Source organism: Dicentrarchus labrax, unplaced genomic scaffold, assembly GCF_905237075.1.
Source record: "Dicentrarchus labrax unplaced genomic scaffold, dlabrax2021, whole genome shotgun sequence".
Taxonomy (NCBI): domain Eukaryota; kingdom Metazoa; phylum Chordata; class Actinopteri; family Moronidae; genus Dicentrarchus; species Dicentrarchus labrax.
In genome coordinates this window covers 10,777,251-10,802,914 of record NW_026136722.1, presented here as the reverse complement: position 1 = coordinate 10,802,914, position 25,664 = coordinate 10,777,251, and the positions used below count along the sequence as shown (strand labels likewise).

The 25,664-nt window shown below is 40.0% G+C and overlaps 2 protein-coding genes across 3 annotated transcripts; one reads left to right on the top strand and one right to left on the bottom strand.

Moving 5' to 3' along the window:
• The first annotated feature begins 504 nt into the window (after positions 1-504).
• On the top strand, positions 505-25,518 carry tbcd (tubulin folding cofactor D). 2 transcript variants are annotated; one of them, XM_051387981.1, is made up of 39 exons: positions 505-1,004; positions 1,090-1,140; positions 1,241-1,338; positions 1,510-1,611; positions 1,764-1,910; positions 2,243-2,298; positions 4,764-4,896; positions 5,685-5,730; positions 6,332-6,464; positions 6,700-6,842; positions 6,927-6,987; positions 7,122-7,196; positions 7,307-7,401; positions 12,553-12,709; positions 15,285-15,342; positions 15,435-15,464; positions 16,394-16,479; positions 17,462-17,542; positions 17,640-17,713; positions 17,856-17,973; positions 18,155-18,215; positions 18,313-18,335; positions 18,431-18,462; positions 18,592-18,654; positions 18,757-18,833; positions 19,057-19,138; positions 19,231-19,349; positions 19,448-19,539; positions 19,851-19,991; positions 20,771-20,854; positions 21,315-21,473; positions 21,650-21,788; positions 23,681-23,802; positions 24,119-24,196; positions 24,275-24,361; positions 24,459-24,546; positions 24,940-25,049; positions 25,160-25,244; positions 25,362-25,518. In XM_051387981.1, the coding sequence occupies exons 1-39, from the start codon at positions 821-823 to the stop codon at positions 25,380-25,382; spliced, it is 3,591 nt and encodes a 1,196-aa protein (XP_051243941.1). In that variant the 5' UTR covers positions 505-820; the 3' UTR covers positions 25,383-25,518. The 2 variants fall into 2 exon arrangements, with proteins under 2 accessions (XP_051243941.1, XP_051243942.1); XM_051387982.1 differs by having other exon boundaries at positions 25,160-25,257.
• On the bottom strand, positions 7,464-11,634 carry znf750 (zinc finger protein 750). The gene is made up of 3 exons (XM_051387983.1): positions 11,343-11,634; positions 8,582-9,852; positions 7,464-8,466 (listed from the first exon to the last, which is right to left on the bottom strand). Exons 2-3 carry the CDS (start codon positions 9,829-9,831, stop codon positions 7,878-7,880), a joined length of 1,839 nt encoding a protein of 612 aa, XP_051243943.1. The 5' UTR covers positions 9,832-9,852; positions 11,343-11,634; the 3' UTR covers positions 7,464-7,877.
• Positions 25,519-25,664: the final 146 nt, after the last annotated feature.

The following is a 25,664-nucleotide window of genomic DNA, read 5'->3' as shown; positions in this document are numbered from 1 at the left end:
TTATATGTGTATTATTATAATTTATATCTTCATTTCATACTATGAAACAGCTATTTGTAGTTTATTAGAACATAGCTTTCATGTTTTGATGCACTTAGGTTGTTTTTGTGTCTTTATATAATCACAATCTTACATGAACTCTGCTTGAACTTACACAGCGCAGTTGTGTCTGATATTAAACCAGTATCCAATCCAATCCAATCCAACTTTATTTGTTAAGCACTTTAAACACAAGTTGAAAAATTTTTTAAAAAAAAAAAAAAAAAAAATTAAAAAAAAAAAAAATATTAATGAAGAAAAAAACCATTTTGGGGAATATAGACAGTAATTCAAGCTCTCTTGATACTATCATATACTAATTAGATAAATAAACACTAAATATTTAACAAACTCGCCATCAATGAGCTTCAGTAGCAGAATGGGTTACATTCAGCTCTGGAGCTGTCACGTGACCTGTGACACATTTGAGCCTTTTCGCTTACCGTACCGTACCGTACCGGGGCGGGGCGCGAACACTTCTACGCACTTGTGCGGGAGCATCATAACAGAGGATTTATGAGGACTGGTGCCACGGTGTTGTCTAGTGAGATTAATTTCAGCTTCCGTACAGTCATTTTTTCCACGTTAATACTCTCTAGACTGTCGTAGCTGTAACTTTTAATACATTCCGTCGTTTCCGAGCTAGTTTTAATCCAGAGTCGTTTATTTTGCTAGTCATGAATGCTAATATCAGCTAGCTAACTCATAACTTATAACAGCCAACACGCTAACGTTAGCCTCTGCAACAAAGGCACTCTTTTGTGGGTAAAAGTTAGGCAGCATGGCCTTGTCGGAGATAGAGAATGGGTGCCCCGGTGGTGAGGGAGGAGAGTCGGACCTTATTGTAAAAGCCTGTGTGTTGGGGGGCTTCAGTGAGACTGTCGAGACCAGAGCTCTCATCTCCAGCCTGCCGGAGGTCCACGGAGACCCGGTGACAAGCGAGTCCACCACAGAGAGGTTCTTGGGTGAGATCCGCAGCGTACATAAAGCATTAAATAAACCATTTTAATCAGGGCTTTAGTTCAGTTCATCACACTCTCCCCCCCACAGTGATAATGAACAGATATCAAGAGCAGCCTCATCTGCTGGACCCACACACAGGTACATTATGATAACTAAAATCACTTTATATCGGCACTGCACATTCATTTAGAGAATGTATGTGTAATAAAACTGCTTAAAATGTTCAATTTTGTCTCAGAATGGATGTTGAACATGATACTGGAGTTTGTAAGGAGTGAGAAGTCTCCACCTTCATTGGTTCATTTGAGCTTCAAGTTTCTCTACGTCGTCTGTAAGGTGAGTTGAAAACAGCACTCAGGTTCACGTTAGCTGTGTGCTGTCTGGTAGGTTTTCACTGACTTTGCATTTACACAGTAAAACCTGCAACACTCATTTCACTGACACAGCTATGCTGATTTGTGAGCCTGTCCTCGGGTTGTTTATATTTATTTACTTTTTCCTGCACAGGTCAGAGGCTATAAAATCTTTATGCAGCTTTTACCCCATGAGGTGGCGGATGTCCAGCCAGTTCTTGACCTGCTGTCGAGGCAAGATCCCAAAGATTCTGAGGTGAGAGTGGAAGTACTTTTTTAGGGGAAAACATAATAATCCGGGCCTTCACAAATACTGTGCATTGCCCTTCTGTGGGTAAACTATGTATTGTCTTACGTTGTAAGATTTATCATTTAACAATATTGTGTTTAACCATCCACTCATTTCAGACTTGGGAAACTCGTTACATGCTGTTATTGTGGCTGTCCATGACCTGCCTCATACCTTTTGACCTTTATCGTCTGGATGGCCACCTGGAGTCAGACGGTGGCAAGGCCAGAGAGCCTACCATGGACCGTATTCTAGCTATTGCAAAGGCACGTTAAGTATACAATGTAATCTTGTTTATGTTTTGCTGTTTGGTAGTAAAGATATTGGTCTGTACGTCTAGGTCTTATTCCTCATAATGCATCGGCCGGACAACAGGATTTGTAGATCTTCAAAAATATCTGAATAAACTGTCTAAAAGTTTGGCAGCAGTGATTCTGTGACGGTTATGAAACAACAAAGTACCCTCCCCTTTAAGACGACAGTCCAGTAGCATAATAGCTGAAATGTATTTTATTTAGCCCTGGTCATTTTGTGGATGTGTTGTACAGTCATGTTATCATACAGTGTAAAATAACACTTTTTTTTTTTCACTTTCCAGTCATATTTACTTGTTAGTGATACTCCGAGAGATGCTGCATCTGTACTGGTATCAAAGTAAGTGCACAAACACCATGCTAGTTATTACACAGTGTTTTAATTTTGTCTCCAAAAATATCACAAACAATGGAAAAACAACACCCTTCACAAAATGGTTTCAGGTTTACAATTCTTATAGCTCGACTTTGACATTTTGATATTACAAAATAACATTTTACTCAAATGCAATGCATAATAAAACATGAATATAACCTCCACAAAATCCCGTCCAAGTCTAACCAAAGCAGTGAACTGTGAACTTTAGATAGACTGTTATGTGGTATACATAACATTACCCGAGTATTTTCATTGTATGCTAGATAGATAGATAGATAGATAGATAGATAGATAGATACTGTATTTATCCCGAGGGAAATACAAGTATCCAGTAGCCTACAAAACATACATTAAACATACATAAAATAAAATAAAAAAAAATGTACATACAACACAGTAAACATTATACCTTTACTCTTCTCTTCAGAGGCAAAAATTGTACTTTGTATATTTGTAATTTCAAACAAACCGTGATCAGCATGAGGAATATGATGCTGTGTTATTGATTTAACAACGCATAATGTATTTAAAATTAGCTTTACCTCAACCATACAGTCGTATGATCCCAACCAGATTTAACATTAATGTTTACATGTCACAATAATACAATATGTTATAGACACGTTCAATCTAGCTGATAATACGTTCGTACTTTTACGTAAGATAATCTTTGAGTGCAGGGCTTTTACATGTAATTGAGTAAATTATTTGTGGATATTTATGAGGTCAGATGATATTTTTTTAACGATAAGATAAACTGCGGACCTCGAGGAGTCTTAAAAAGGCCTTTTATTTGCCAACACCTGCTCGTGCGATTTTCCTTGAAGGTAACAGGATTCAGGAAGTTAACAAAATCATTCCCATGTGATCTGCAGCTGAAGACAGACAGCCCAGGGGTCTTTAAGGAAAAAGCGAAGCCTTCTGTTCGGTACCGTAGATTGCGCGGCGCCGTGCCGGTCAATGTTTTTAAATCGGCGGCCGCTTCAGCAAGTGTTACTAAGTTTAACTGCTAATATGGACGAAAGGTTAGTACTAATATGTCCAGAACTGCTGAGGACAACGCTAATAAGTAAATAAGTTCTATGAATACGGCAAGTACAAAAAGGTGGTGACCCGTATTCAGAGGGAGAGGCAGGGTGGAAGCACCTGTGTAGTAATAGGTGAATAAGGGATTTTCTTTTCTGGACATAATTTTATAATATTTTACCATCTTAAATTTAACTTTATTCAACTATTAATTAGTGTCCTTACATGCATAGAAGTAGAAGAAAACAAAAAACAATTCATTATACAACTACAGTGCACATTTTAGGTCTGCATTAAAATTAGTCAAGAAATATAGATCAATTTTTCGGCAAGAAAATATTGTTCCTGTTTTGCATACAGAGTCTGTCTCTCAGCATTAGTTCAGTGTGAGCAGTGTAGTTTGATAGATTATGTGTGACATAAGCACATTAGCAGTTACACTCAGGTGCTTCAGCCTAAGTTCGACCAGTTAGGCAAAGTGGAGTAAGTCATTTATGTTAAGGAGTTGTTGCAATGTCCAATGTTCGGGGGTGTAGTCAGCTGATAGCAACTGAAGAACATTACCAAAGTTTGTTTGCAAGCAGAGCTACATGATCAAAAGGTTTCAATAGCTTCTCCACTGGTGATTTCCTTAAACCCCTGTATGGCTCAGATAATTTTAAGGTTATATTATGCTTAATAAAAGTTTATCCTTTGAATGGGACTGTTTTTGCTGGCCTTGGTCTTCACCCAGTTTGAAGCTTATTTGGAGTTTGTTGTTGTCTGTATTCAGTCTTAGCCTGCAGAAGTTTTGATAGCCCTGTCAGTGTTTATTTACACAAGGGCTGAACAATAATGTTGCATTGCATATTCTTTCATCGGTTTACAAATTTCTGTTTCAAGAAAACTGCAATTAAAAGCTACCGAAAGTAGTTATGAAGGATTTTGTTTCATGTAATGCATAACAGTGGAACACAGTATTTAACATTTTGATATGTAATCATGTGCAGTTTGTTTTATGTTTCAGTTAACCAATTATGACAGTTAAGCAGATTATGAAAATGATTTGATTTCAGCACGGATTACACTGCTGTACTGAAACATACCTACATACCCTACCATACCTGCCCAATATCCAAGACTATTTAATTAGGTGGAGTGGTCCTTTAACAGTGAAACTGAAAGTAGAAAAATAATGTTTTTAATTAGTAAATATTGCAAAAACTGAAAAGTAATGTATACAAATATGGCAACTCACTGTAAACACAAAATACAATGTACATAAAAGTATTAAGTGTAATTTATTTTCTAGCCAATAGAGGGCAAGGTCCTGCTTGGAATGTCTTTCCTGGTGTCTGCATTAGTTTATCCTCATAAAACCTTTATTGCTTTCCTCTGTGTTGTTGTACATGACTGTACAGGTTCATGACGCGCCCTGATGTGAAACAGAAACGCCTCGGAGACTTCTTGGACTGGAGCCTCACCACCATATCCCAGACCAATGATGAGTCAATGAGAGACATTATGGTGCTGGATGGTGCTCTGCAGTCTCTGGTAAAAGCGCACATACTCTCTGATCACACTCATGCCCGTGGTGTTGCGTACACACCTCTCTGTGTATGTTTGAGGCCTGTGTAATCGTAGAAATGTAGAAAGAGGGTAGTTTACAAGAGCAGACATGACTGGTATGTCTCACACAATACGTAATGTGGTTTTTGGCAGGTGTGTAATGCACCTGCTGCATTTGTGGGATCTGCCGTGTCAAGTAATTTATGTCAGTTTAATCCACCGCTTTAAGCTTAACGTTCTTCAACAAACGAGAACGGCATTGAGGGTACTTAGCTCCAATGAAATCCACATTACCAACCTGATGCATCTCATTTTACACCTGTTCTCACTGCAAATCTTTATTAATGATGGCGGGTACTTTCAGATCATTTCCTGTCAGCTAAGATAATTAGGTAATTCAGCCCCCAAGCAAGTACATTACATTCATATTATTGGCACATAAACTTGCATAACATGTTTAGAAGGCATCCCTTTGCACTGTTTGTGTTAGTTAACCTGGCTTCACTCTATGTGGTGCTTAGGGCGTTCAAAACTGTCTGTTTGTTCAGCCAACAAGCCTAGAAATACTTGCATATTTCTTTGTGTGTGGATTAAGCGTAAAATGCTGCAAAGATTCAAAATTTAAGGGTAAAAATAAGTTGTTGCTAGTATGACTTTTTTTGTGTGTATTTTTCAGTTTGTTAGTAAAAAGCGTACTATTTCTACATCGCCGATGCTTTACAGCTCTTGTGTGTGCAGTGTATTGCATTGATTTGGTCATTTATGTCCCCTAGGCGAAGCTTTTCAAACATGGAAAAAGAGATGACCTCCTACAGTATGGTAGGTTATGTTTATCTGCAGTAAATTAATCAATCACGACATTGCTGTCTAAACTTTTACGTGGAGGTGAAAGCAAAAAAAATAATTTCCTGACATCGAGTTAATGAAGTGTGTGATTGTCACATTTGTAGTCTTTGTTCAGTTGCTTTTGCATGTGGCAACAGAGTCATTTGTGTTCACAAATCTTTATCAAAATGTCCTATGCCAGAGGGGAGATATTTGAATGCAGACAGCAGGTGACATTTCACTTTAAAAAGTAACAAAAGAGCCATACGTGAATATGATCTTTGCTCTTGAATGCACACTTCTGACTACATGCAGTATGGCACTTTCTTTCTTCAGGGACAGTCCAGTCAGAGCTGGTTTGTGGATGTTTTTGATGCTGTACCTATGACATGCAAACATACTCTATGTAAATATTGAAACCTTTGAATTTTCAACATTGTGAGAATTGTTTTCAGACTTTCTTTGCCTGTAGCCAGATAACCCTAACCCTAACCCTAACCCTAACCCTCTAAAAATATGAATAGTCCTATATGTATTTGTCTGTTTAATTGTTATAATGTTATTACTACAGATGTTATTAATATTTGTTTCCCAGCTCCTACAATCCTGCAGTGTTTGGAGCAGAAACATCTGTCAGAGAGCAGCCAGGCCATGCTGAGGAGGCTCGGTGTCAAACTAATCCAGAGACTTGGCCTCACCTTCCTGAAGCCACGTTTGGCGGCTTGGAGGTCAGATATAATGCCAGCTAGTTATATATAATGTTACATACCCTCAATTCAAATAATATTGTTAATACTGAAACAAAGTTGTTTCCTCTTCATTTCGGAATTGTTTAATGTTAGATATCTTTTCAGCTAGTTTTTTCACAGTGAGCAATGTCAGATATATCTAGGATACATATATTCTGGATCAGAGAGAAGCACAGAGCTTGAGTGCCTTAAAAAGTTTGTGTATGTTTTTCAGGTACCAGAGAGGCAGCCGCTCCCTAGCAGCAAACCTCTCCATGTCCCAGTCCACTGTAGCTGCTGCCACTGGGACTCCTGAGGTGGAGACACAAGAACAAGAGGAGGACTATGACATTCCTGAGGAGGTGGAGACTGTTATTGGTGAGTTTCAACCTCCACTCAGTTTAAAAGGTTTGTTTTTGCAATACTTCTGCCTAGGAAATTAAATTTGCATTTATTTTACAGAGCATCTGCTGGCGGGACTGAAAGATAAAGAAACAATTGTGCGCTGGTCTGCAGCAAAGGGGTAAGAGTCTGTTCATATCTAGCAAACAATAACATCCTTGTTGCTACTTGTCTTTGGTATTTTTAATGTCGAATACAGCAGTTCTGAAAGAGTTTATGTGTCACAATAATCATCTGTTTTATTTAACCCTTCAGCATTGGGAGGGTGACTGGGAGGCTTCCCAAGGAGCTGGCAGATGAGGTGGTTGGATCAGTGCTGGATTGCTTCAGGTATGTTCATGGTAAGGGCACATTGGCTCTATTTTGTGTATGTATTTTAGTCCCATATTTCACTTACATGTGCTGTGTTTTAACGTGTGTTGTGTTTGTTCTTTTTCAAGCTTCCAGGAATCAGATAATGCTTGGCATGGAGGCTGCCTGGCACTGGCAGAACTTGGTAGGAGAGGCCTGCTGCTACCTTCCAGGCTGACAGATGGTGTGTGTCTACAAATTCATATTGAGATAGTTATTATTAGACACATGGACTATTGTACACAATTCAGTTTTTGTTATTTATTTATTTAACATATTTACATTACCACATCTTCCATTGACAACTTTCTACATTACAAAAAATGTCCATATTTAAATTCTGGAAAGATATTACAACCCTTATAAAAATTGCCTTTCACCTTTTCTGAACAAGTGTAAGAACACGACATAATATACTCATACCTGTGGCAACAAGTCTTTGCATTGAACTTTTTTTTTTTTTTTACAGTTGACCTTGTGGCAGTGCTATAAACATGTCACATCTGCACCAGCTAGAATAATGAAATCTTTCAGTGCTTCATTAAGATTTTAGCATGTTCAATAAGTTGATCTTTTCATGTTGAGGCTTGCAGTGGTGAAAGTCAGAGATATTCTGTCCTTATTACCAAATGCTCTAAGAGTATTTTTAGAGTTCAGTTGTTAGCAGCAACGAGGCCTCCTTCTCAGAGCCCGTCCTGGTGCTTTTGCTTTCTTGTGTGGTTTATGGCAGTTGTTTTCAGCCTTGCTACTATTTGCTCTTTTCCTGCCCGTTGCCTTAGCCTCAGTTTTGTGCTTCGTCTTCCTTGAAGAGCCAGGACTTCTGGTGTCTGTGTTATCCTTCGAGGGCCTGTCTGCACTGCTAAAGTCACATGAAGAGGCGGCAGAGCTTGCAATGGCTAGCTGACATAGTGCAAGTGCTGCAGTCTGCCTCTGGTCACATGGTTCTTCATCCTGTTCAGCATCTGGCTTCTGTTGAAGATCTTCTGAAGTGTGCTGGGCAGAGCTGTGTACAGGGCTGCTATAAGATGCTCTCAGGCTGAGGTTCAGAGGCAGTTCTTCCTGCTTTAATTTCTCTGTGTCTGAGCAATTCAGTCTGTAGTCAGATGGATTTTTTTCTTTGTCCTGGCACCTTGTTGAGAGGTTGAGGGGGGCCAGATCTTCTCTGTTGTCCTCACCAACTTGTTCTGATGTAGTTTCAGGATATGGCTCAGAAATAGATGTAGAGGAATATCTGCTGCTGTCAGCTGAGCTGAGAGAGGCAAGCCAAAATAAAGAGTTAATGGACTGACTAGTAATTGCAAACTAAGTATACTGCATAATTATGCCAAGAAAAAAATGTGTTTGTCGGATTTGTTTTTACTTACCCTCCATCCACATGCTGAGTTCTTAACTGCAACAAGCCTTCTGCAGACTCCACCTTTCTTAAGTCAGTTTTGATGGCTGGTTGGGTGGTTGTCTGTGACTCATGCATGGTGGTGTAGTGCTGGGCCTCTGTGTCTCTCTGGATGATGTGTGCATGACTGGGTCTGTCAGGGGACCCCAAGGCTGAACAGCCCTCTTTAGGGCTTAGCCTGGTTTCCTTGTCCCCACTTTGCTCGTGGTTGCTCTCCTCTTGTGTAGATGTGTTGAGGCTGTTGGGACTGGGATGTGAATGCATGTATAAGTTATAATCCTTAGGCCCAAAGGTTGGGCCGTACAAATCCAGAGGAAGATATCTGGATCCCGTCATTGGCATGGAGAGCTCAGGGGGTCTGTACAGGGTATAATGCAGGGGAGGGGCAGGGTGAAGAGGGTGGCAGTATCTGTATGGGTATGGTGGAAAGAGGGAAGTGTGAGGTGGGGCAATGGGTTGTGGAACCGCAGACCTCTGGGGATCCAGAAACTCTGGCCTGAAAGAAGGAGAGTTTGGCTCATTTGCATTGTGGTTTCCCGGGAGGTAGTATGGTGGATACAGGGGCCGATCTGGCAAGAGATAAGGAGAGTATTCAGGAACCATGGGAGGGGGGAATGGTTTTATGGTAAAGGATGACGAAATCGTGCCCCATGGAATGCCTGGGTGGTTGAAAGTGGGAACAGGAGCTTGTGAATCCTCTGACTGCTGCACAGGTGACTTAAAGGTTTCTGCTCCGTCACTTTTGGGTGTGACAGGAGAAAAAGCCGATGGGCGCGGCAGAGACTTGGCTTCATTACTTTCCCTGTTCTCTCTCTCTGTTACTGTATTATTTGATTTTGTCACACTCTGGCTGTCTTTACTGACTGGACTGTCACACCCAACATCTACTTCTTCCGTGTCATCTATGCTCTCAGCTTTGTTCTCCTCACAGCTCTGTTTCTCAGGGCTCTTGTTCTGAACTTCTGGCGGGGGGCTTGGACAATCCTTAGATTTGACGGGGACTTCCTTTGCTACAGCCTTGAACTGTCGGGCTGTTTGCCCATTTTTCTGCGACACCAGGGAGATGGAGTTTTTACACAAGTTGTATTTCATGTGGTTGAAGAGATGAGACTTTTCATTGCAGGTGAAAGGACACTGGAAACACTGGTACTTGAAGGGTTTGCCGGGTGGTCGGGGAATGTAGTGGGGCCTTTTTGGCTTGCGTTCCTGAACAGTTTCCATCTTGATTTAAATGCACTTTTTCTGAAAGAAAAATATAGCACATTGCCGTTAGGGAATTAGTAGTGGTTTAGGCTTTCATCAAGTTCCTCTTTTCACAGAGGCTGTCGGGGAATGTGACACTAAAGCATGTTAGAGAAACATTTCTTTTAACCATATTGTCACTGGGCTGACAAGTAATGAGGCTAACAGAGTCGTTCAACTGGTTCAGGTGGAGTGGCTTTCATTCGAAGGTTTCTCTCTGAGTCTTTCTTTAAATGCTCAGGCAGAAAAATCTCTAGCTGCACAAAACACTGCACCCTCAGGCTAATGTATTTCTGCAACTGTTACTTCAGTAATACCTAAATATGAAAACCTGTCCACTGTATGCAAAAATTTATGTTTGCATAGGTGCACTCAAGTCTTAGTGTGGTTTTGGTTTGGATTGGTTGCTGTCTACAAATGTCTCTTCTTGAACTTTTTTTTCTTCACCTCTCTATTCATTCTGATATCACTCTGATTATCTATGCTATACAGTCAGAGGGCTGCTAAGGCACTAGGTAGGCAGGTGTTGGGCAGGCTAGGCACTTAGTAACACAGACCTGGAAGGCATGCAGAGACTTGCTTTCTCTCTCAACCTTACTAAACTCTTCTGTCGGCGTGGGAACTACCAGCCACCTGCTTCCCATGAATACACCTGCGGGATGCACTCAGCTCCCAAACATCATCATTTGATCATTTGATGAGCTCACCAGCTCTGGAGAACCATGAGTATGAGAAGTAATTCTTTAATCATCATTTCCATGCAAAGTATCAGTTAGCACAATAGTTCAAAGTAGCGAATTGAGTAAAACTGTCAAGCGGGTGGCATCTGAAAAACTTCAGGCTCGCCTTTGAAATGAAACATCACCTAAAGCAGTGAGTTAAGTGTTGCTGGGTGCTGCATGGAGAAACCTGCTTGTCATGCGCTGTCGCAAGAAGTTGTCACTCAAGTTTCTGTAAAAACTGTGGTTGCACGCAAAGCCGCTCCCTTCTGAAGAACTGAAATCCATTCGAAAATCCACTTAGAATAGTTTATCTTCAGTGTGAATATAATCCACTCAAAACATTCTGTTTTTCAGTTTTTACTTCATAAAAATATATTTGGTTCCTATGAGCACAAATTAGTATTAGTTTCTTTCAAACTGCATAATTACGTAAAATTATTATAAAATTGCTGAAAAAGGCTACAATACATGTGTATAAGTATCTTGAACTTTTTTAGGTCTTCCACAGTGACCACACACTTTCAGCATTACCTGTGCATCAGTATGGCACTGCAAGCAAAAGCTAATAAAAATCCTTAGGTAACAGGTGCATACGTAGCATATACCCACCCTAGATACACCCTAAAAACTAATTAACAGTACATTTACAAACCACTGTCTGTTCCGGTAACACAGGAAACCTCTGATGGGTGTTCTGAAAGTAAGTAAAAGTAACTTAATGCCGCTTCCTTGTTAATGAAGGAAAAAGAAAGAAAATAGAAAAATTACCTGCTCTGGTTGTTAGAACAGTGCCCTCTCCAGAGTAGTCAGCCTGCAGAGAGCTGCTTCACAGCCCACAGCCAGCGTTAGTAGGTGGTCAGGACGTCCGGTCCGATACGTGCTTAAAGTTCAGAGTGTTTGTGAATGTGTGTGATGGTGCATGTGTGTGCTGCATTTGGTGATGTTAGTTGTATGGTGAGTTTCTCTCTCTGAGGTGTTGTCTCACTAGTGGGTGTGGCTTCAGCCCAAACAGCAGGGCCCTCAGGCAACATTGATGTACCTGGTATTAGTCAAGCCTCAAGCGATGATTTACATTATGAGGTGGGATGGGGCCACTAACGCTTTCTTCCTCCTTCCTGCTACATTTCTCTCTTTCGTGGAAATGACCACTCATTCTGCAGTCACTGTTAATAACATGTTGATTTGAATCAATGTGCCAAGTTTCAAGTGAAGTTCAGTAGCAAGCTGGCAAGATCAACATTACATTTGCATACTCGCAGGTAAAATTGGTGTTACGTTATATGTTATGTCAACAGTAATTAAGGAAACTGTGATACCGATTTATAACCTTTACAAAAGTAAAACTTAATGATAAGAATGACCTAACTTTATTGCTAACTGCTTAGCTTCCGAATTATAACCATGAAAATCATGTTGTGTTTTCTTTTCCTGATCAGTTACTAAATGGCCATGTATGAAAACACTGATGTCACTGACTGTCACTCACAGCGCAAAAGGACAGGCACTAGCTTGCATTCAGTTCGGATTCAAATTTATCATCCGTGTCATTGCAAATGTGTTTGGCTTTGCGCCATTATTTTGCTTTAAACAGTTCTTTAAAAATTCAAATTAAGAACACACAACAGTTTATAGCACCTCCTGCTTCTTTCTTAATGTGACAAAGACGGGTTGCTTTAAATGCATGTAAAACATACTTTAATGGCTCAGTGCATGGAAATATATTCATGAAAAATAAAAGATGAATCCTTCACTGTTGATAAAAATAAATAGTACATTCAACACTTGTAGTCTTTCATTCAGCTCTTTGTTGCTAGTTTTAGTTTGGGTATTGGTAGTGATATTTAAACTCACCTTACCACAAAGATAGCATATAGTGTATGTTACATGTTTTTAACCTAGCTTTCATTCTTTGATCTTCATTTCTTTTGTTATTGGGATAAAAAAAAAACACTCATCCTTTTCTGTTGTGTTCTTTCAGTTGTTCCGCTCATTATCAAATCCTTGACCTATGAGGAAAAGAGGGGAGCATGCAGTGTTGGATCCAATGTGCGGGACGCTGCCTGCTATGTGTGCTGGTCTTTCGCCAGGGCATATGAACCCACAGAGCTCAAGCCTTTTGTCACTCAGATTGCCAGGTAACCATCCTCTTCCTTCCTATTCCATAAAACCTTCACATGCATAGATTGCTGCAAAACCACATCAAGAGCACATTTTGTGTTAATAAGTGGCCCAAATTATTCATTTCACTAATAATATTCCTATAATAATACTTCACTCTTCCCTGCAGGGAAATTCAAAAGCCAGGGTCGACTAGAAAAAAAAAACCTTCTGTACCAGTGCTCTCATTTTAATTTACTCTTCCTGCTGTTTGTTGTAAATGCAAACTCAACATATCAAAAGTATAACAACACCAGAGATGAAAACAGAATACACTGTTTTAATAAACAGTAACATTTCTTTAGGTTGCACATTGTGATTTTCATTCTCATTGTTATTTGCATAAACACTGAGTGGTCTGTCTCTGAGCAGTTATTTACTGCCTCAAACCAGTTTTACTGTTCCACATCAATCTTGCATGTTCCCACATAACCAGCAGATATACTAGTCTAACAGATGCTTTTGTGCTTACCTATTGAGGTAAGCTGCTGCGTGTCTATAGCTTAATCACACATACAAATGTCATTTTAAAAAGATGGTATCATAAGGTGGTCATCGCAGGTTATTTGATTTCAAATGTAATCGTTATGTGGTTAAATAGTAAAATAGTTTAGGCACTTACAAATGGCAATTATATCATAGATGTGGTTCTTTGTTCATGTTTTCTCTTTCCATGACACTTTCATTGCTGCCAAGCCAAAGTACACGCTGTAGATCTTTTTGTGGCTTAGTGAGTGACATGTGCTGTTCTTTTGCACAAATGAATACACGTTCCTGTGTTACCTGTCTGACACAGTAACAATATATGATATACAGATTTCATAGGGCCCCTGTCTCCCAAAAATGACTCCATGCGCAGTCTTGTTGTGAAAGTCAGTTGTGAACTAAGTGAAGTTTCAAAAGTAGAGAGCTGAGAGGACATTTGGGTATTTATGCATATTTGTGTGTCTAGTGTGACTGATGACTCCTAGTTGTGAAACTAAATTGTTGCTTATATGCTATAAAAACTCCCTATTTTCATTAGGATGCAGTTTTTGCAGATAAGTATTAAAATCAGGGTATTAAATAGTATTAAAGCTGTTGAAAGCACAAAAAGTGCTTCACAGGAAATAATAAATAAGTTAAATTGTTTACTAGCAATATACTGTTTTTAAAAAAAACTAAATAAAATGGGGAGTGACAAATATAATGCAGTGTGTAAAATGTGTAGTCCCCTTTTTAGACATGCAATATGTAACATTGCTTGTCTTAAACACATTGACATTCATGTTTCCTATGACTTTATCCAGCCATTGCAGCAAATCTGTGGAAAGAGGGAAAGAGCTGCATCGTAATGTGATACTTGGCAGAGAGGGAGATTTGCACCATTTAACAGTATTTGCAAAATCTGACAAAAATTGTCTCTTTTGACACTAGGTGGTCTGTAGGCCTAGAATGTAAAATGGCTAAGATCAGAAGCTGGAGCCTCAAAATAAATGACTAAATTAATCGGCTACCAGTGTAGAGAAACAAGGCTGCACTATAATCCAGTGACGTACATTCAGTGTTTGGCAATAGTAACGGTTTACCTCCTCCTTGATTTCTTTTCTCTCGGTGAGCATGTATGAACCTGTGGCCTCTGACTGTGCAGACCAGCTCTGCAGTGTCAGTTTGAACCCCTGCGACTACCATTATCATCAGCAGTCGCGACAACACCCTCACTTTCCCTAGCCCACAGGATTGCCAGGTTTCGCCTGTTGCTGTAGGTTTCGGTCGCTGTTTGGCAGCAATGCTCAGACAAGCTGGTTCCTGCTCTATTCATCACAGCTTGATGACATTTACAGAAAACTTACTTTTGTAAATGTGGGACTAAGTGACTTGGGGGCACACACACACATAGTTGTATCTCTGCTTACACAGTTACAGTTGTGTATTATTAATTATAGCAGCCACAGACATAATTCAGAATATCCTTTAGGGCATTATCCAGAGTCAATCTGGACAGTTTTTGTTTCTAAGCCCTCAGGGCGAGGGCAGTTAGTGCAGCCAGACTGGGGCAGTTAGTGAAGCTCCAGAGCAGGATCTTGCATTTTGGAGGCAGGGAACATGGGAGGAGAGCAAACAAGACCAACAGCAGTTACTCTCAGGCTGTCACTGTGATGTATAAGTTGGTTGCCCCCCTGGCCCCCCTTCAACAACCGACATTTACACACACACACACACACACACTCGTCCCTCCTGAGACTTGTAGAGGCAGTGTAGAGTGGAGGGATGATTTTGAAGTCAAAACAGAATCTGACACAACTTCCAGTATTCCAGGGGAGTCATGGTTAATCACATTGCGGCTGTGTTAACCCTCATTGCTGGGAACATGTGCAACTCAACCAAAATCTGTTTCATGGTGATGATGTAATCTGCACTTAGACATTACTTCAATCTGACTCATTGATTATAAAGATGCTGATACACTTTTTTGTGCTCTGTAGAACAGGACAGTGGTATTTCTGAGAATGTAAACCCACAAGTCTTTTATCAGACCATTTATACTCTCCAATCTATGCTTTCTCTCTGCAGTGCTTTGCTGATCACAACTGTGTTTGACAGAAATGTCAACTGCCGCAGAGCTGCCTCTGTAAGTTCTCTGGTCAATGTCCTATAATTGCTTAACTAAAAAATATACAGTTACATGACAGAAGTTAATTTTTATGTTTCATTTTGTCCCAGGCCGCCTTCCAGGAGAATGTCGGCAGACAGGTTTGTGACCACAGTTTTGATTACCGTGTATTATAACTAACAGAATTACCGTGATTTGAAGTATTTGCTGCCAAATATCCAGGTCTTGCTCAAACTTGCCTTGTTAGTGAAAGCTTTTTAAGCAAAGAAATTGCCTCCAAGTGCGACTGGAGAGCACCAGCAAGCAATTGGATTCACCAACGGTCCTTAAATTGCAATAAATCTCTCTTAAAATTTGAATGCATTACCGTAAAACTTGTAATAATAGCCCGGGCGTTTCTTTGCTTAAATCACTGAACTCCCCCTGCCTTTATTTGGGACAGGCCTCTATTTGGGACAGGCGTTTAATTCCTTTAGCACAAAACTAAACTAAACTCTAACTGCTGCTTCTCTTGAGATTTTGTTCAGCAAATTTGACAACTAACATGATGATTATGATCGCTTCAGAGGTTCTTTTTTCCTTCTCTCTTGTTTACCATGTTACCGGTAAGTCAGAATGAATTAACATTATACTTTGTTGTTGATCGTTTTCGTAAAATATAGTGAATGATTGAATTGTGGAGAATATATAACTGATCTAATGATGTGCAGCATGTACATATTGACTGAACTTTAAACATTTATATTTGTGTAGGAGATTGAAACAACCTAAAAGTCGCTCAAGCGGGCGACCCAGTGGGTTATAAGAGGATTTATACGTCAAGATAATTTCTATAAAATCCAGACCAGGCCTCTATTGGAGACCTGTGTTTATTTGTCAAAACGTGTTGCCACACCAGGCTTTTAACCTGCGTCTATTAGGGACCCTGCTTTTATTGGAAGATTTACGGTATTTGAATTTGGAACCAAATCCCCCTATTTCCCATCTCAGTTTCATCTGCTCATGGACCATTTTAACACAATGCACTAAAAATGTCTTAGCTGTTTGTTGCTTGCTTGTGTCTCAATAGGGGACGTTTCCTCATGGTATTGACATCGTAACTGCAGCAGACTACTATGCTGTTGGGAATCTCAACAACTGCTATCTGAACATTAGGTAAGAAATGGTGTATTCTACACATTGGCAGTTCTTAAACACCTTTACAGGCATATTTTCTTAGCCACACGATATTTAAGTAAAGCTGCACTTAGGAAAATGTTTGAGACAGTACACCTCTACACTGTGCTGTAAGGTAGTTTCTCATCCTTCATCATCACCTATCACCTATTTCATTATTTATCTTTTGTAAGCTACTCTTTGTGCTCTTGTTATTTTTTATTCTGCCCTTTCTGTATGTTGCTGCAAACTGCAATTTCCCCATTGCGGGACAAATAAAGGTTTTCTTATCTTATCTTATTCACACATCACAGATTTCAGTTAAGTTTTACTGTCAAATGAGAATAATACACTCAGGTCAAAGGAGTGTAGTGTGCAGACATTATTACATGATTTCTGGTTATTAAAGCAACCAGAAATGTGTAGATTTGTAATAAATTCAACTAAATATAGCATTATTGAGTATATCTCACTAAACTAATCTCACTCATCAAACTATGGTGTGGATATCACACCACAAATATGAAGCTTGTGAATCGTCTAAATATCACTTACTGTTATAGCTGTTTAAACCTGAATTTTAAAGCCTGACGAGGGACTGCAAATTTGCTTCAGCTAGATGCCCAATATATTATATTATAATATATTAGATCTGTTACGTGTAGCTACATAAAAAAAAAGAGAAAATAATTTCAGAAATTTTCATCTTTGGCAGAAATGTGTCTCCACCAGCAGAGCAAACATTCAATAAGTCAAAATGGGAAAAGATCCTAGCCTCAGGGTATGGCTGACTATAGTATATATAGTATACTATAGTACCGTTCGTAAAAAGGAAAATAGAATAAAGACATAGAAAATGGTGAGAGATGGCTGAAATAGATTTTCTTCCCACTTTTGAATACAAAGATGTGTGTGACTGGTTAGGGTTAGGGTTGTTGATATTAGCAACTATGCAGCTAAAACTTTCTTCTTTGTTCTCAAGTGTCTATATAGCTAGTTTCCCAGAGTACACCAAGGCCATGATAGATCATTTGATATCCATGAAGATCAACCACTGGGATGGGTAAGTGCTCATAAATGCCACTAAATATGAGGATATAGGCACATTAGTTCCGGATTCAGTTCTTATCATGGCTATGTTCTTCACATGTGTTTTGCAGTGTGATCCGAGAGCTCGCCACTAAAGCACTCCACAACCTGACGCCTCAAGCACCTGATTATATGGCAACAACAGGTAAGCGATGTCACCTTACCTGTTCCCCATGCAATTGAGAATGTAAATTGCTCCTGAGAAATCCCTTTTGGAAATTGACTGAAACCTATAATTATTTGTCATGAGTAGATATACTATGTGCTTTCTTCCTTGTTGATTTCAGTTGTGCCACAGCTGTTGCCCATGGCAGTGGGGATTGACCTTCACGGTCGCCATGGAGCCATTATGGCATGTGCAGAGATCACACACGCTCTGTACAAACAGGGCCTTCAGACTAACAGGTACATTTTAAGAACCAAGCCAATGGATAATTGACACAATAAAATACATTTGTAATAACAATCAATTTAATTTAATTCAATTCAATTCAATGGTGAGAAGTACACCTGTAGGTAATCAGTAATTCTGCTTTCTACTGTGTTGTGTTGTCTCACATGTTGTCTCCCTGTATTTGCCCTACAGGACTGTGGTGGACATAATTTCTGCAGAATGTGTTGATGCATTAAAAAACATTCACCAGAAGGTAGGCGTACCTCAGTGAACTAACCAAAAATCTTGTTTCGAGTTAAATAAACTGTGGTCAAAATGTTGCTTATGTTTATTTGTTTACTTACTTTCAGCTTCATGATAGAAAACAGTACAGGTAGGCCAGAAACAATGTATTTGATTTTTCATTAGAAGTATGTTAAAAATCTAAACATAATTCTGCTTTTCATATCAAAATTATACTTTTTTTAGGGGTTTTGGTGGAGAGCTAATGAGGCCAGCAGGTAAGTCTTAAAGAAAAATCCTTTACCAAGCAATTAATTGGTTTCAAGTTCAATTAAAATTTTTTGTAAAAAAAAAAAAGTGACGCAAGACATTAAGGCCAATGCTATTTCTCATATTTTTTTCTACAGTGTGCAGTATTATTGAAAAGCTGTCCCTGTCTAAAATGCCGTTTAAAAACGACCCTGTAATCAGTAAGTTATTTCTTATAAACAGTTGCTATTATGCTTTTAAATATTTGTATTTCATTCAGCATCTTGGCTAAAAGTCTCTAATGTTGTGATACTGTGTTTCAGCTGGCTGGCAATGGCTTATTGACGACACCATAAAGACTCTTCATCTTGTTTCTAGTGGTGTGAAGGATGCCATTATGGTAAGCTCAATTTTCTTTGTAAAATTGAAGTAGCATCATGGATCAAAGAGAACACGTATTTTCCTCTCTACCTGCCAATTAAATGTTATGTAAATGTTATGCATCCTCCAAAAATGCAGATCTTTAGCAGGAATTAGCAAACACACACATTATTAATTGAAGACTTCATTCAGAAAGACTATTTGCTGTTTACTACTCATTGATCTTCCTCCTTCGTCTGCAGGTTGCAGTGGTATCAGCCTTGACCGCCTTGTGTGAGGAGTACTACCAGGCTGAGCCAGGCCAAGCTGACTCACAAATGCAGGGTGAGTTGAATTATTATTGCCTAGTTCCACTTGTTTTATTCTCTGTCTGAACTCTCCTTTTGATCTCTGTTTGTTTGTATGCACACCTGTAGATGCCCTGATATCTCAGTACATTGAAGGGCTGAAGAGTCCGCAGATGCTCACTCGTTGTGGATCTGCCCTCGCCCTTGGCTGTCTGCCAAGATTTATGATCCAAGGCAAACTGATGCAGGTGTGTTTGGAGGATGTGTACATTCTAGACATGTTACATCTCACTGAACTTAGTGTTTAGTATAAGGTGGTGTGTGTTTGTGTGTTGGGTTGTGTTAGATTCTTGAAGGCCTCCAGCACATGTGCACTGTCAGCCAGAAGGAGGGGAGTTTTACTGAGGCAAGGAGAGATGCAGTCGGAGCAATTGCTCAGTGAGTATCCATGCATGTTCTTATTTTATGGGGTTGTTAATACTTCAGGCTTATGTTGGAATTGCCCCTCCGTCTCTTCTCTGTCATTTGTCCTCCCTTTCTGCGTAGTTGTGTAGGCAGTAATGCTAAAATAAACACTGACTGGCTATACCTGCAGGACCTGAATAACATGTCAATCTGTACAACTTCCTTTTTGCATCCATCCTCAAAATCATTTTTTTCCCCTCATTTCCCAATATAGATTTTGTGTCTGTTCTGTCGGCCCTTTGAGTCTTTTTTTTATGTATTTTTTTATGTATTTCTTCCATCAGAGTGTGTGTGAAGGCCGGTGTTTGTGCCCATGGCTCTCCGGACTCCGCTCTATGCTCTGAGAACGTTGCAGAGGTGTACGGCGCTCTGCTCAACAGCATGAATGACTACACGACAGACAGCAGAGGGGACGTAGGGGCCTGGTCAGTTAACTTTCTCATCAAAACACATTATTAAATAGATTCACAAACACTCACTGCTCACAAATACACACATGCTCTTTTAATTTGCCTCAGGGATCAGGAATGTTCCCCTGCCTCAGGTGTTTTTCTGCCCTTCCACCTAAGGACATGAAGACATCACATACATGCCTGTCTCACTACTATCCCCAGGCCATGCTTAGCACCAAGAATGTCACCAGGCTTGTCACTTGTCCTCACAACATGGGATGGGCTACGTTCTAGTCATCTTTTTCTTTCCTTCATTCTTTCTCTTGAATCTGTTTTCCTCCTTATTTTCACTTCCTTCTCTCACTTTTCTATTGCTTTCTTTTTTGTACCACCCTTTTCTTCTTTGTTTGAAGCCCACACCCACACTTTAACAGATTTGTTTCTATCTGCAACATATATGTTCTTTAATAGAGTCCCACCGGTGGCCTGTGCACCTGTTTCAGGGTGTGACTTTTGAATTATGTGAAACATTTCACATAAACAAATTGTGCCCTATAGCCATTAAGCTTATTTGACTATCAAAGAGCCAAAGCCAGTGACACTAAAATACAATCTTCAAACAGTGGCATGTGTCTTCACGCCAGCGTGTGTGTTTGTCTATGCAGCATGTATGTCAAAACATTTTTATGGACTTGCTGCTTTAATAGATTTTTGAGATCATGCAGACTCAGCTCACTGTGTGTAAGGTAGGTTCAAGCTCCTGTCATTGCAACAGTAAAAACTCTAAATTACTGTTTCTGTCACGTGTTCAGGGTGAGAGAGGCAGCAATGACTAGTCTGATGGAGGTGACTATGCTGGTGGCCATCAGTGCTCCAGAGATCCTTTCGCCAGACCTGTAAGTTATTAATCCTGCTGTACAGCAACGGAAACTCCAGACTGTGTCATGTCACCACCAGGTGACCAACAGCGTTGTAATGTCAGTTGTTCTCAGACTTGTTTGTTCATTGGTTTGAGTAATGTCTTTGGTGTCACCTTGATGTCTCAAGGTGTGGCCACAATCCCTCAGCCGAAGTTAATCCAACTTGGATCATGTAGATTTTCTAATTGTAATAGAGGAACAGGATCAGAAAAATTACAAAACATTTACTTTTACTGTTGACTTGATACTAGTTGACATCTAAAAGAAATTGGGTTATAGGATAACATTGATTTGTTAATGTTAATTGTTAGTCACCTTTATCTTTGGCCTATTTGTTGATAAGTTGTCAAGTTTAGTGAAGTGAAAGCCATGTATGGATTTCCAATTATAAAAGGGTCGCACTCATCATCTTCATTTGCCACTCTTCTGTGTGCAGGGTGAAGTGTATGATGTGCTGCCTGGCCCAGCAGGCAGCAGAGAAGATTGACCGCTACAGAGCTCACGCTGGTAACATCTTCCTGAGCCTCCTCCACAGCACAGAGCCTGAAGTACCTCACATCCCCCACCGAGAGGAGCTGTTGAGCATTTTTCCTGTGTGAGTGCCCTTAACTTGCAGCTCACCCAGCAGCATTACAAGCTCAAACAGTTGAATTGATTTTAAATATAACGGACTGTGCAATTATAATCAAACATGAAAGTTTGATGTGGAATTGTTGTGACAGCTTGTGATATTTTTTACTCTCTGTGACTCTCACTTTCTGTGTCTTTCAGTGAGACCACAACCACTCTGAACTGGAATGCTCCATCCCAAGCTTTCCAGTATATCACCCAGCTGCTGGGACTGCCTCAGTATCAGCGCCACACCCTGCTGGGCCTCACTGTGTCTGTAGGAGGGATCACTGAGTCCACGGTAGGTCAAAGGTTTTGGAATGAGTGGAACATTGTTAAATCAGAGCAGTGTGAAGTACAGACGGGTGACAAATTTAGAGGCTTATGTGCTCACCAAATCTCCACCCAATTTAACACTTATCCAAGATTTGGGACCTCTGAGTTACAGTGAACAGTGCTCTCCACCACCATCATTCAAACACCAAATGAGGGAATATGTTTAGAAGAAATGGTTTTCCATCCCTGTAGAAGCTGAAGCTATTCTGGCATGTCATCGCAGTCCCACGCATTATAAAGACACTAAGTGTTGTTTTTCTTCATTTAATTTTGATGATTGATTTTAGCATTTTATTTCCCTTAAGGTTGTGTAAGTTTTACTGCTGGTATGAATTATATAACTCCTGTAAATTACATGTAATAGAGACACTTAATGGTGTACTCTGCTCATTAGCAAGGTGGGATGTTTGTAGAAATTACATTTTTCATCAGACAGTGAGTCCTGATTATCTATTGGGGGCCCATGTGGGGCTTTTTTCTCCTTTTTATGGATGATGGTAAATCCTTCTGCCAGTTATTAGTTGGCAAAGTCAGCTCTTGGTTGGAGGAATTTAGGCCAACAGGGGGAGCTATGTGTCTGATGTAGTCTGCTTAACTCTTTCCACTATAATCCTTCACTCTGTAGAACGCCTGACTTTCAATGGATTCTTAAAATCACAGATATCAGACTGCTACTTTGACTTATATGCACCCTTTCCCTGCTTGCAATACTGTAGCAACCACCTGAGCTTGAAGCATTGATCCAGATTTATCCAGAACAGATTGATTTTACGGTTCACTCGTGGTACTGGCAAGCAAGAATTTCCCATCAGTTGAATCTTTGCAACCCAGTGCTAAATAACAGCTTAAAAGTATGTCTGCTACTTTCCACTCCTGACCCCTACCACACCATCACTCAACTGAGGCCCCAAAATGGGGTTGATCAGGTTCTCCCTCCTCCTCCAGTATGACCTCACCTGTTAAAACCAGGCATTTCGACAGAGGCCCTGGTTTAGGACGGTTAGGTTATTTTTAACTTATACTGTTTGTGGATATAATAGAAGAAAAATAATTTTAAAGCCTGTAATGGCGGCAGTGAGACTAGTAAAGTTGAAATCATCTGCCAATGGAGGCTGTAAACAAATTCCCTTAGAGATGATCTGGCTCTCATCTTGCTTTTACCTCCTGCTCTTCCAGCCTTTCTTTGCCACAGATACATCCTCAGAGACTGGAAGGACTGATATATTTGTACAGGGTTGCATGCAGGAAACTGAGCCAATACTGCGTTGATACACGGGCCAAGATTACCATTCTCACACCACAGGCACATATTCACACAGGCCAGAGAGAGATGGAGCATCCACTTACTTTCCAGGAACTGCCTTGAAGGCCGGCCTCAGTGTTGAGAGACCATGAGGCCATGCAAACTGAGAAAAATATTTATGTACGTACAACAGACTTTATAGGTATAATTCTTGGGAGTTTTAAATGCTTGAAATGACCTTTGACCAGTGAAACACAAATAAACTTTTTTTTATTTTAGTGTAGAAATGTAGACGAGGAAGTCAGACACAGTTCCGGTGTCACTTTCTATCTATCTATATCACATTGTGTTGCTATGTTGTTGTGTTGCTATGTTGCAAATGTCAAGGTTTGACACTTTCCTAACAGCCTGATGTTATCATCAATTTGACTGTTTTTCGTTCCATGTCCCCTCGGGTTCACACAGTCAAGTTTTCTGTCTTCATTAGTCATAAAATGTTATATCTACCTCCCAACCTCTCCACAATGGGTGGCAGTCTACGTGTTTCAGTCCACCGCTCTAACCTTCAGGCTGCTGCTCCACGTTAACTGCTGCTCTCTGCTGCTTCCGTTCAGGTGCACTTTTCCTCCCAGTCGTTGTTTGAGTACCTGAGAGGTATCCAGGACAATTACGCTGCTCTGGCACAGTTTGGAGACACGTTGCTGACCATCTTCAGAGACAATCTCCGCAATGAAAGGTACACACACAAACACACACCTGGTTCTTCTTGTTTTTTTACTTCAGTTTTATGTGTTGCTATATTTTCGTTTTGCTTTTTATTTTTATTTTTTTACATTGTTTTATATAATTTTCAATTTTTCAATAAGTTTGAAAAGTGCTCTCTCTCTCTCTCTCTCTCTCTCTCTCTCTCTCTCTCTGTGTATATATATATATATATATATATATATGCAGAATAATCTTCTAATTAAAGTCATTTTGGCGAAATAGTTTTATATACTCATAGCTTAATATATCTTCTTTCAAGTAGCAATGTTTTTTTTTCCTTTTTCTAGGGTGTCTATTCCTTTTCTTAAGATGCTCAATCAGATGCTTGCTAACAGCTGCTTTGAAATCCTCACCACGCAAGAGAAGTGAGTGTTGCAACAACTTTAAAAAAACTGTGTTTGATTTCTGTGAGAACTAAAGTTGTTCTGTCTTTGTTTTCTAAGTCATCAGTTCTGTGTGGAACTTTTGACTCTTTGCAAGGAGTTCAAGAAGACCAAAGATATTTCCAAGCTGCGTGCCTGTGTAGCTGTGTAAGTCTCCATGTCTTTGACAAATGCACGCATTATGTTCTGGACTGAGGGGGGGGAAACGCCATCCATGTTGACTGTGCTGTTTGGTGTTTCCCAGCTTCTGTGGGCTGATCCAGTTCCAGGGTGAGGTGAGGAAGAAAGTGTTGTCCCAGCTGCTGATGCTACTCTGCCATTCCTTCCCTGTGGTAAGTTCTTAGGAATACACACCCATCCTTAATAGGTGTGTAAAACCACTAACAAGGTTGATGGTACAGAATTATTTTATTGTATTGCATAATTGTTTCAGCCTTTGGCCCACTTGGGCCTAGTGAATTGCCCTGAGGTTTTGTACAGTGATTCATGGTCCCCTGATGATATATCCTAAAGACTTTGATGAGTATTGGTATGTATTATAACTGCCTAACATCAGCCTATTACCATTGTCTTTGTGAGCATGTTAGTACCGTATACTGAAGTGAGCATTTTGGTCACTACAGCCTCTTAAAGCCATTAATATGACTGTAGACTCTTCTTACACTGCTTTGTGTAACTACAGTTACGAGAGAAAAAAACCAACTGTTCCTCTCTTCCAACTGTAGATCAGAAAAGCCACGGCCGGCCAGATGTACGAGATGCTGCTGACCTACGATGATGTCATAGATCCAGAAGTGTTGGATGATGTCATGACCCTGCTAAGTGATACTAATTGGTTAGTGGTCACACTAGATGCAGTTTTTCAATATTTTCTTATTGTTACATGCTTTGGTGTGTACTTGATACGCTGTCGTGCTGGGTGGTTTTTTTTGTTTTTTTTTTCAGGGAAAGTGACCTTGCCACGGTACGGACGCACAGGAATCAGCTTTGTGATTGGTTGGGAATCCCCAGCCCACGGGTGGTTGCCAAGGTAACCAATTGACGTGAGTGAGACTGGATAGGATTTCTGTAAGAAGATACAAACAGCTTTTTATGTTTTATCAACCTTGTTGGACTTAGTAAACCCTAAACACTCTTTCATCCACAGAGCCCTGTCCAGGTTTCCTGATCACGAGCTGAATATAATGTACGCAGACAACATGCATGTATCTGTATCTGTTAGTCCGTCCATCTCTCACAAAAACAACACAGGAAATGGTTCACAATCTAACAGTTCTACATGACAATAAATGGACGAAAACATCGCTCTTTTCCTCTTGTTTTGTTCTTATTACTGCAAAGTTCAACCCAAAACACATCTCTATAAAGCTTTCATTGTAATTTTCTGTGCATGACACCTTTTGTACACGCCCCACTCAGGTCACAGTCTGGTGAGGCTTCGGAAATGTTT

What these genes read in the sequence shown, in the direction of transcription:
- znf750 (XM_051387983.1), bottom strand. Translation starts at nt 9,831, where the DNA reads ATGGAAACTGTTCAGGAACGCAAGCCAAAAAGGCCCCACTACATTCCC. An exon ending in ACTCAGCATGTGGATGGAGG is followed by an intron (nt 8,467 to 8,581) that starts GTAAGTAAAAAC and finishes TGCCTCTCTCAG; the next exon opens with CTCAGCTGACAGCAGCAGAT.
- tbcd (XM_051387981.1), top strand. Translation starts at nt 821, where the DNA reads ATGGCCTTGTCGGAGATAGAGAATGGGTGCCCCGGTGGTGAGGGAGGA. An exon ending in TTTGTCACTCAGATTGCCAG is followed by an intron (nt 12,710 to 15,284) that starts GTAACCATCCTC and finishes TTCTCTCTGCAG; the next exon opens with TGCTTTGCTGATCACAACTG. An exon ending in GTGTGAAGGATGCCATTATG is followed by an intron (nt 18,834 to 19,056) that starts GTAAGCTCAATT and finishes CTTCGTCTGCAG; the next exon opens with GTTGCAGTGGTATCAGCCTT.